General features: G+C 39.8%; 1 protein-coding gene across 6 annotated transcripts in view; it reads left to right on the top strand.

Moving 5' to 3' along the window:
* The window catches only part of NEK11 (NIMA related kinase 11), a 94,711-nt gene extending 83,736 nt beyond the window's left edge, over positions 1–10,975 (top strand). For 5 of the 6 annotated variants that reach the window (XM_032991279.2, XM_032991277.2, XM_032991278.2 and 2 more), the window contains one exon: positions 9,947–10,975. In XM_032991279.2, the coding sequence (XP_032847170.2) occupies positions 9,947–10,151 (205 nt within the window). In that variant the 3' untranslated portion in view covers positions 10,152–10,975. The remainder of the gene's footprint in view (positions 1–9,946) is intronic. The other variant, XM_042806545.1, reaches the window with a different exon arrangement.
* Positions 10,976–11,680: the final 705 nt, after the last annotated feature.

Below are 11,680 nucleotides of genomic sequence, written 5' to 3' on the forward strand. Positions count from 1 at the left end.
GCTCATTTTGCACATTACTTGAACCTCAGGTCCAAGCCTTAAAATCGAGTGTACGACTTTGTGGATTTACTTATAAACAAAACTCAGACTTTTTCAGCTTCTCTACTGAGCTGCATATCATAGATCCATGAGCCATTCTGTTACACTGAATTTTTAAGGATTTTTCTTTTTAAAGTGGACAGCAATGTCATAATTGCTTTAGCACTACGGAGATTATTTATCCAGTTTGAAAAATGCATTCCAGTAGCAAAACACAATATTATAAGTATAGACTCATTTTAAAATGTCAAGTAGCCACAAACAATCAAAACGTTAGGAGAATTAGATCTCTTTTTTTTTTTGCACAGGAAGCATGATTTCCCTAGTTTCTCATGCTGTGCATACATAATGCATAGATTGAGCTGTTCAGTTTTCTAGTGCCTTGATTTTGTCAATAGTTTGCAAATGTGAGAATGCTTTCACACGGCATTAATTATATAGTCTGTTTTCAATACAGAACCACTTGAAGAATCTTGACAGTGTTTACTAGATGCAGCATTGTGACCTTGGGAGATTTACAGAGGAACTTGGGAGAAATATAGGTAGGAAATACACAAAGGGTATTCACCAAACCCTTGCCAGGACTACTGATGTTTACTGTTTCCTGTATTGCTTCTGCCTTCATCTGCTTGCTACTCTAATGTACTTGTCTCTAATAAAAATCTGTCCTTTCCCTTCTTTCCTTCACCATATTTTTTTTCTCAGTCATCACACGGTGGTTTCTTTCTTTTGTATATGTAACTCATTAAGATATATATCTTATATTCCCCATGTGGAAGGAGGTGAGCAATGCAGAGTTAGTATCATAAAACATAGCTTGTGGGATGAAACACCAGAGCCTGGGCAACATGCAAATTATCTTGTGCAAAAAAGAGATTAGCAGACCCAAAACATGTCATTTGCCACCGCTCCAAAGGGAGCAGCCGCCACTTCTGAGGGTTCAACAGCATTGGGGGTGGCTGTGTCCCAGGTCTGTCTCCTTCTGCAATGGACCTCCTTGCTGAGCACCTTGTTTTCATGAGATGTTGGTCTTCGGAGTTTGGAGATACCAAACCAACTGTACTACCTTTACAGTAGTACATGTATTATGTTTACGTTAGCCAGACATGGCCAAAGATTGTGGCAGAACCAGAGGATACTAGTACTTGTAAGGCCTAACCTTGCTCTTAGTTATAAGGTAACACATTAGACATGTGTCTTCATTAACATTTTTCTGAAGGAAAATAAAAGGAGCTGGCTACTGGAAAAATACACTTTAGCTTAAAGGCAATTTTTCTGCTTCAATCATATTTCAGAGTGAGCTTGAGTTTTATCTTTGTGAGTCTACTAGCTGAAACACATTATTTAGTACATTATGATTGTTATGTTTCTGTAAATGTTAATAGAAATGTTCATTATTTTTTTATATGCCATATTTTCAGGCATCTAGATGTATGGTTATTTGATTTTCCAAGAGATTTGAGACAGAGGAATTATCAGGATCCTATTCTGAAGTGCTCAGGTATTAGATGTTTACTTTTTGGGGAAAAAAAAATAAAAGGACTAGACCTCTACCTGCCTCTAAATACCTAAATAGCTCTGTGAAGCTTGTCTTGTTTGACAAAGAACCAGAAGAAACTGAATGCATAAACCTTTCTAGACCTTTCTGAAAATCATAGATCTAACGTTCATAGTTGGTAATTGCTTTTCTTTCTTTCTCTGTAATATGGTGCAGTCATGGAATTGTAATCCTCTGCCAAAATGTGAATTGGCCTTAGTCCTGTTTTGTACTGTGAACTTTTTCCAGGGCTACAGATGTGGAAAGGGACCTGAAAGAAGTCTTGGGCTTAATCCAGCTACCTTCAGGCCCCTTCGAGTGGACATAGATATGAACTAAGCCCAAATGGTTGATATACAAAAACTTTACACAAACAGTTATTTGTGTGTATATGCTAGTATCTATTTTTCTGTGTACATATATATGTGCATATATGCTTGTCATAACTGGGCATCTCAGGATCCACAGCAGTTGGGGGATTTTTAACTTTTAAAATGTCTTTTTGACTGGATTACCTACAAGTTCTATTACTTTTATGATAGCCTTGCATGGTTGTTTAGCATAGTTTAGCACCTGAGTGCTGTTTCATCTCCCTCTGTTGCTGTACAGTAGCCTTCAGCCCAGCTGAAGGTTTTGTTAGTAAATTACTGTGGGGCTTGTGATGTTGCTATCAAGAATTGTCCAGCTCCATACCGTCTGATTACATTAATCTCTCCATTAATGCACTTCACATGTTGACAGCCTTTTAATGTGACTGGCTTACTGGTAACTCAGAAATGCATTGTTTTACATCCAGTAGTAACATTTAAAATAATATGGCTAAAGACAGTGCTTGGATTGAGTGAAAATACATGTAGTAATATTTAGTATTAGGATTGTTTCATTGAAATGCATGTCTGTTTTCCTTTCTCTGATAGGCAAATTGTTAGTTTTATAGCTGTCATTTTGGTATGAGACCCTAAAGTGGGAGAGAGCCCCTCTCAGAATTCAAGCCATATCAAAGGAAATCGACATCACATCTGAATTAGCACACAGCTGAATAAAAGAGATTGCAGTTATATTCTTAAAACTCCTGTGAGAACTGTATATAATTACTGACTTCTCAGAGATAACTACGGTGTCCTTGCATGCCCACAACCAAGAAGCAGCTGTATATTGTGCTGGACTTCAGACACGTCTGTCTAAAACCAATGCGTTGATAAACAAAGCAAGTGGCATCAGTTACGTGTTAAATGTGCCTTGAATTTTTGCTTGATCTTGATCAGTGATGCTGAATGAGTTAAATGATGACTTTTCAAAGATTGTTTGTATGCCATGACACTGTTAAAAACCACTATGTTGTTTAAAATAATTTTAGCAAGTCTAGGAAATTTCAGAATGTATATAAAGAGACTGCGGCCCGGGGAAATGTATTTCAGGTAACTCTTCATGGGCACTAAATTGTATCATTTTCACCTGTCTTACCAACTGAAGAATGGCTCTATATAAGCAGATTTGCAGTAAATTTGTTAATATAGGAAGACTTTAAAATTGCAATATTTGTTTTATTTAAATAACCATGTTTTATTGTGATTTGGGATATTTTTCTGTGGGAAAAAAATAAAAGAACATTTCCTCTTATGACAAACTATATTCTAAATGAGTAGTAACTAGAATTTAACTAGCAGCTCTAAATTCTCATTAATGCTTCTTCCAAGAGCAGATGTCAGCTTCAATTCCTATTTTGCAAATTCGTTTATCTCAGAAAATATGATACATGGAGAATATTATTGTTGCTATTTTTTCAGCTGTGTGTCTACAGCTCTTAATAAGATCCTTCTTAGCTCATGGGAAAACATGTCCTAAATATGCTTTAGATTTTACAGGGCTTTGAAGTAGCACATCAGAGAGTTTTGTTTGCAATTAAATTAAGGTGCTTTAATTCAGGAATTATGAAGTAATTAAGGATGAATTATGAAAACTATCATTGTGTCTTCAAATGAAAAAATTTTCATTCAGCAGTAATATGATGAAAGTCAAAGTCCATTGAAGCTTGAAGGTGAAGGTAGGGGCTGATACTAGGAATTCAGCTTTTCTCAGGTTTTTTTTTACTAGATTTTATTTAATAATTCTTTTTTTTTTTTTTTTTTTTTAAGTAAGATCTTTTCTTAGACTTTGCCATATTTTTCACATTCCCAAGATTGAACAGCTGTCAGAATCAGAAAGATATTGCCCTACCTTTAGAAATAAGTTCCTAAAAAATAAATCATGGAACTTATAATGCACTTCTCCTAGATCTCAAAGGGTTTTTATAGAGCAACAGACAGGCTTTGCTGCACATGCAGTTTTGAACCCAGAGCAGTTTCTTTCAGGTTTCACAGAACTTTTAATCATTCATAGTCCGTAATGCCAGCACACTGAATGACAGGAAGATAACTTGAGAGGAAAGGGACCTTTTGTGTTGTAACGGAGATAAACTTGTTTGTTTACTGAACCATGAGATGCTGTAGCAGATATCCTAAGATTTTCTGGTGCAGTTAGAAAATATTATTTTGTATGAGATTAAAGATATAGAATTTCCTGATTCTTTTACAGAGTCATTTAAAGAGATACATGTAACAGTCTTTTTCAGCAAGATTCATGTTACTGCTGGTTAGCTGCAAAGTGGCACAACTGTACTCTGTTTTAAAGAGAAATACGAGGTTAATAAATTAATGCTTAGAAATAGCATGTTCAGAGTTGGATGTACTGATAGGGATCCTAAGTAATACTGCTGGACTCCATGGGGATACCCTTGAGTTAGAGAGAACAGAATTTAGTGACATCGGCTGAAATTTTTCTTTCAAAGATAACTGCACTTGCTTTTATGCCCCATGAGCCCGAATCACAACAGGTTTGCCTCTTACTTTACAATATGCTTGCTGGTGTAGGGTGCAGGTGGCCTAACTGCATCCGAAAGGATAAATAAATATCCACTGGAATGGATATCCCATGTCCAGAAAGATTCTTTTTTTAAGGTTTACATTGAGGTAGCCGTGAGTAACATTAGCAGTCTGAAATAACTGAATTTTCTGTGGTTGGCTTCGGAGCTGTGTGTGTGTTGCCTGCTGTGGCAGAGGTAAGATGTTATTGCTGGTGCCTGATCTAGAGGGTCTTTCCTGATGTAGTTCTGGTGTGCTCAGTAGCGACTTGCGCAGAGCGAGGTGACTCGGCAGCTGCGGAGCCTCTCCCTGCTCCTGCGCACGGGCCACGGACCACCCGCCGCAGCCCCCCGAAGCCACGAGCGACAACACAGTGCTGGCGAGCCAAAAGTGCTGCTTCCCTTCGGGGGTGGATGAGGGAGAGCAGAACGGTTTTAAATGAGTCTCTATCATGCTGAATGACATTTGAAAGTGAGAAGCTGAAAACCCCCTTAGCTGCTGATTTGTGTCATAGTTATCCTTCAAGGCAGGCAATGACAAGCTGTTGAGAGATATTAACCTAGCTGCTAACGCCCACGGAGGAGCGCAAACTTAAGCATTAATCTTGTTTTGTGGCTTTTGTCAGTGTTGCATAAAGGTAGGTGTATTGTAATTGATCTCCAGACCAGAAAGGAAATGTTAATGCCTAGTTAGTAGCAGAATAGTCAAAATAAAGACCCGTGGGATAATATAAAATTCTTTGTTCACCCAGGGAAAGATTTACAACTTCCTCAGCCGGTTGAGAACACAATATGATTATATTGTCAAATTTTAGTAATATTTCACTGATGCATAGGAAATCAACTGCAAATAACCAGATAGCCTGATAAATTCATTTGGGCCCGGATCCACTAAATTACTTGGAACATTTTTAAACACCCTGAGTATAAAATTGCAGTTCTCAAGGCTACTATTTAGCTCCCCTCTAACGCTGGCATTGAGTCAAGTTGGTAATTGCCTGTGGTTTTGCTGATGTGCACACTGCTTCTCACGTGCTCAGAAGCGCCTTACCCTTGATAGAACCAAGCCCCTGTCTCACCCCCAAACCCCATCGTTATCCATAAATCGGATATCCATCTGCCTCTATGGCCTCTGGGGCTTCTTCCAGTTGATTTTCTCCAGGCGGGGATTGTGTGCTGCACAAAAGCTGGCAGCAGGAGTCATTTTATTTCAGACCACAGCTTCCATGGATGACAGCGTGGGCAGTGGCAATAGCTGATGTCCAGCCAGTAGGTTGGTGGTCACAGCCTGGTGCAGTCCCCAGCCCTGTGCCACCTCTGCCTGGGGCACTGGGGCCGCTCTCTGCAGCCAGGGGGGAGGGAAGTTGGGCTCACTGTTGAATCTCTTGCAGTGCACAGTGAGAAAGCACTCACTCACACGTGGTAACCAGGATTTCAGTCCCAAGGTCTGAAGGACTCCAAGGACTGCTTATACTATTTGATCCAGGGACTGTTTAATGCAAATAATGTTTGCACATACCTCCAGTGTTGTCCTTAGTCCTCAATCAACCCAGAGTTATCCTCCATCGTTGCTCATTCCCTTCTGTCCCAATACATCTGCTTTCATACAAATCAGAATGAAGGTGAAGGAGAATCCTTTGTCCCCCAGTCTGACTGGTGCTTATGATACTGTGCTGGGAGGTGTGGGTTTGAATCTTGTTCTTCATCCAGGTTTCCAGCTCTCTGGGTGAATGCTCTAACCACAGGCCCTGGGATAAATGGGGACAACTGGGTACCTATGTGTTCAGGTTGAATTGCAGCGAGTTCTGGGTGCGGAGAGGTGATTCCCAACTTTACTAAAGCCAGACAGGTATCAGATTTTAGGATATTCCTTTCTTCAGTTGTGGTGGACAGTTGTTTTGGGTCAATGACTTTCCGGGGTGCCTGCGTTGTGCAGGGAGCATAGGGTTCAACTACAGAGCTGTGAGTTTCATTGCATGAACAAGATGCTGAAAAGTTAGGAGACACAGTGCTCAAATGCCAGCAATGAATCCCTCCTTATATCTAAACCTCTGTAACACAGTGAAACAAGAGAAAGAACAATCTGAGAGATGACATTTAAGCACATTAGTGTATATCATCCTGGGTCAGACCCTTGGTTGGTAGAGCCTGATGTAAATCCTTTGATTTCAGCATAGTGAAAAACAATTTAAGGCAGTTTGGGATGGGGTTCTGGCCCATGAAGTTTGTCACTCCAATAAAATCCCAGATGTGAGGTATCCCCCTTTGCTTGTGTAGTCTTAGCTGAGAAAGAGATGATGGCTCACTTCTGGTGGAAGTTTGTAGGTGAATGAGCTATAAGATCGCACAAAGAATGTAAATGCCAGTAAATCAGAAAGCATAGCCAAATGGGAGTGTAAATGGGAGCTCAGTACTTGTTCTCACACCACATTTGGTGGTAAGACATTTAACCATTTCAAAGTGTTAATGCAGTTGTCCCATATTTCATGTGAAATAACTATGAATATAAGGGCAGTGCAAAGTCCATAATTGTACCTTTGTAGGTCTTCACAGGGATGGAAAAATATCCCCTAGCACAGGATCAAGTCTATAATGTGCAAAACTTGCTTTCCAGGAAGCCACTTCCCTGCTCCCTCCATCAGGATGATAGATTCACTCACTAACGTCTTTTTGAGGTTTACTGTCTTAGATCCCACACTCCTGCCTCTGTGACAGAAAATACATGGTATGTTAGCAGACTCACATTACTGCAGCTCTCAAGTCCAAACAGAGCCTGATGTCTTCTTTTGTAAAAGCAGGTTATAATTTTTGTTACTTACCCCTTAATTTTCAACCTATGAACATTTTTCTTCTAATTCTATTGTATCAGCTATTATACAGATTAGCTGATTTGCATGCTCTGCCAAGCTTAACCGAAAAGATTCAAGTTTGCAGGTCACATTTATTAGCAGAAGCAATACTCCTGAGGTATGTGTTTGCTTAATTTTTCATCTTTAAATAGACAGGACTGCCAAAAAATTAAACACACTTGTCTAAGAGGAAGAGAGGAATCAGTAAAGGCATTGATGAATTGGCAGTGATTTCAAAATAGCTTCTCATTTATTGATTTTTAACCGTTTGAGAGAAATACTGTGATATTTCTGGTTAAGTTTTGTGAAGAAATGTACATTATTTGCCAAACAAATCCCTACTTAGCTTCCTGTGGTAATCTAATCCCTAGGTTTCCAGTGTCTGAGAATTAATCACTTCCAACAGTTTCAGTTTTCCCCTAAACAACACTGTTGGTAAAAAAAAAAGTCAGTTTCTAGTTACAGGAAGCAGGACTGAGTCAGGTCTGGACCTTCAGAGATTCCAGCTTGGGCCTGTGGCTTCTCATCCTGGGTCTTGGCTGTCTCTGCCCCAAATTCCCAATCCGCCTCTGTGTGGGAGCCAGCAGGAGGGGTGATGTGTAGCCCAAGGGGGGATCACAGCTGGGCACAACTGAGCTGCAGAAAAGCCGAGAGCAGGCGGGATGTGAGGAGGAGTGTTTCCTCCTGGTGAGATCAGAGCAGTCATCTAGGATATCCTTCAGGCAAAAATACCGTATTAGATCTATTGTCCATTTTTACCAGCAGTAGGTCGTACTATATAACAACAGGATTTTTAGAAGTCTCTTATGTGCTAATAAAGTGGTTCTGTGTTACTGAGGAAGCTGTATGCTTTCATGTCAAATGAAGTCTGAGAAACAATAAAGTAAAATTCCTCACAACGGTTTTCTAAGAATGGAGAAATTTGCATAGTGTGGCAATCTTATTGGATGCAATCTCACTCTAACGATGTTACTCCTCAGCAATAACAGGATGACCACAGATGAAAAGCAGCTACCCCTTTAGGTGACTTATGGTACTGGGTTAGAACAGCTGGCCTTGACCTGCTGTTAGACACGTAGCTGTGTGCAGAAGTGGGGAGCAGCTCAAAGCCCCCATCACAGACAGTAGAGCGTAAATACTGGAAAGGTGTGCTAGTCCTTCATAAATCATCACTGCTAGGATGATAAATGAGGCAGTTCCCATTGTGGGACAATGCCGGGGGCCATCCTCTCAGTTTTCCATAGTCTAAATTTGTAAAAATCAGTATGTGGCAGAGACTCAGTGGAAAGGAAACATGAGCACAGATATTCAGGCTGAAATTTTGGAATTGTTTACAGTTCACTTGCTGGCACCTCATTTTTGTCTGAAAGAATTACCAAAGTGTTAAGGCATCAGAAGTTTTAACGTGATAGAGACACAATACACACAGTGCTTGAGAAATAGGTGAGAGCATTAGAATCACAGATACCATTAGCTTATTTTGGTATGGAAGAAATATTTATCAGAGAAACCTTGTTCAGATATGCTGAGAAGCTTTACTGAATAGGTCTTCATGCCGTGATGGATTTCCCGAAAAAGGAATGATTGTCCCACCTAAATACTCTTGAAATCCTAGCAAAATGCTAGTGTGAGGGAAGGCTGCTTACCACAAATTTACCTGAGCAAAATAAGACATTTTTAAATGCAAATTGGAGATGTTCCAGCAAGGTGATCCCAGTTAGACCATCTCACTTTCTATGTGAAGGGCATCATCACCCCTAAAATGTGCAAGTCTGACACCAAATGATAATTGAATCTCAACTGCTTTAACATATAGAAGTTTAGTGAAAGAAAACAACACAAATCCTGTGGCAGATGTGTGCAGTGTGGGCAGGTAGTTTCTGATATGCTGAAGAAAAATTACTCCAATGTTTTCATCAAAATATTATGGTGCCATCACCGAGTGGAAAAAAATGTTACCTGTGGCTTGTGATACATGAATTTAAAGATGTTTGCCTTTAGAAAAAGAAGTGCTGTTCATTGTCTTGCAGTTTGCAAATGGATCTTTATAAATCAACATTAAGACCTTGTGAGTGTATTCTTTGTCACTGAATTACAGATCTGTCTTCTGATAAGAATACTGCAAGAAAATAAAAAAGTGTCAGCTCCTGCTGAACTTGTACAATGGTTTCCTTGTTATTTGATAGAAACTGAAATAAAGCAATGAATCCTGAAATGTGTTTGTTCACATAAAATGCCACTGGTGTACGGCTGGCTGGGGTTGCTCGTTCTGGTTTTGATGAAATACAGAGGCAATAAAACATGTGTGTATATAGGGCTTGCTGTAGATAAAATGGTATGTCAGATTCAGCATGAAAAGGAATCTTGGTTTGTAACAACGACAACGCCCATGCTTCCCATGACTTTATTATGGCCCGGTTTTTACTCCTGGGATCTTTGTATAGAGAAATTCCCCAGGAAATTTTAGTTCCTTGTACTGTCAGACAAATAAGGTGCATTGTTACATCATTTTAATCAAAGGTAGCTACAACATTTATAAAAAACAGTACTAGTTATTGCTTGTGTTCATATATAATGTGAGTTAACTCTTTTAGTTGACCTTCATGTATTATTTATGCCCAGGTCTGCCATTGGGAAGCTGGGAGCGGAGGTATTTGAGGCTGTCTACAGCTATCTCAAGCAAGCGAGACGGCAGAATGCCAGTGAAGAGGAGATCAGGAAACGTCTGGAGAAACTGGTTTCTAGAGCAAGTGATTGCTTTGAAGTGGATCAGCTTCTCTACTTTGAGGAGCAGCTACAGGCTTCAGAATCACATCTTCAGCTGTGAAGTGTGTGTCAGTAACAGCGATGGGAACGGCATGGAGGGGTGAAGGTGCTGAGCTGCCTTCTTCAGGCCAGCACGCAAGTACGGGAGGCATTTGGAGGAAATGTAGTACATAAACGTGTGGGTAAAATCCATTTCAGAATCCAGACTGAGGTGAGAGTGGGTACATATGGCACAGATTACAGGGGCAGAAAGAAGAGCAAATGTTTGTGAAAGCGGAGGGGAGGATTCATAGTTACCAGAGTCCCCTTTTTTCACCACTCAAGGCATAAAGAAAGGTGTCCTCCCGGGCCTTGGCCAGGTGTCAGTCCTGCACTCAGAGCATCACTGGCAAAGCTGCCTCTGATGGAAACGGTGCAGGATTAGACTCCAGCTGCTGTTGATTCCTGCGCTAACTGGTCCTCGTGATATTTAAGTCCATATTTTTTGTGCTTCAGCAGATTTACCCTTGAACATGTATGAATCAGGTATGTATGAATTATGGCTACTCAGCCACTAATTGTCTTATTCATTGTTCAAAAGGACTGCATTTAATCTGTGTGAATTTCAAAGGAACTGTGAAAATACATGCATATGTGTATATTTATATACACACATGCATGTTCCCATACACAGAGATAGGTATGTATATCCATAAATATATCCATAGAGGCAAAAATATGTCTGGCCATACACCATACGTGTGCGCATGTACAGAGCCAGAGCCATGAGGCCTGAGCTATAGCTGACTATGTTAGATAGTAATCCTTACTGTGACTTCTGAGAGTTTTGGATAAAATGAATTGTACGCAGTTGGAACAATAAACTAATTTTTTTCTTGGCTTGCACATGGTTACCATTAACGTTTTTTCTTACTGTTTATGCTCCCTTCTTCATATGCATCACACTTCTGATTTCAACTGTATTATCATGCTCTGATTATATATCTGATGTTTCCCTCCTATGTCTTCCTTCTTTATTCTGAATTCTGAGCTCCTTTATCTATCTGTGTAACACACTAAAGGATAACAAAGTGGTACAATCTACAAAGGAACCTCAAATGAATTGTGTTCCTGCTTTTGTGCCACAACTCTTAAAGGACTTGGGGACTGAATTAAGTAAAGGAAAAGAAGTTTGTAATATGACAATCAAAAAACATTCCTATTTTGCCAGAGATGACTTTTTTACATCTAGAGATAGCAGTATTGATAGTAAATTAAGCAGTGCTACTGTTCCGTCTTTGTGACATGCTTTAAAACACTCAAAGGGAAAGGTAAGTAGAGTCATCTTAATCTACCTCAGCAGCAACACAAACTGTGAAAGCAAAGGACGTGCCCAGCTGCAGAAGATGTGGCATTATATTTCTGACTCAAAGTAATAGGAGATTCCAGCATGTCTGATTTCAGCTTTTATTTGGAGTACATGATGTTACAAACCAGAGACTAAAATCCACTGTGAAGTTTAATGAGGTAAGGAAACATATTTTTTTTTTCCTTCTGTGTCGTGGTTCAGATCCCATAGGTGGAGAGAGAGTTTGAAGCATAGATTCTCAG

This window comes from Tyto alba, unplaced genomic scaffold (assembly GCF_018691265.1).
Source record: "Tyto alba isolate M040663 unplaced genomic scaffold, T.alba_DEE_v4.0 Super-Scaffold_46, whole genome shotgun sequence".
NCBI classification, from domain to species: Eukaryota; Metazoa; Chordata; class Aves; order Strigiformes; family Tytonidae; genus Tyto; species Tyto alba.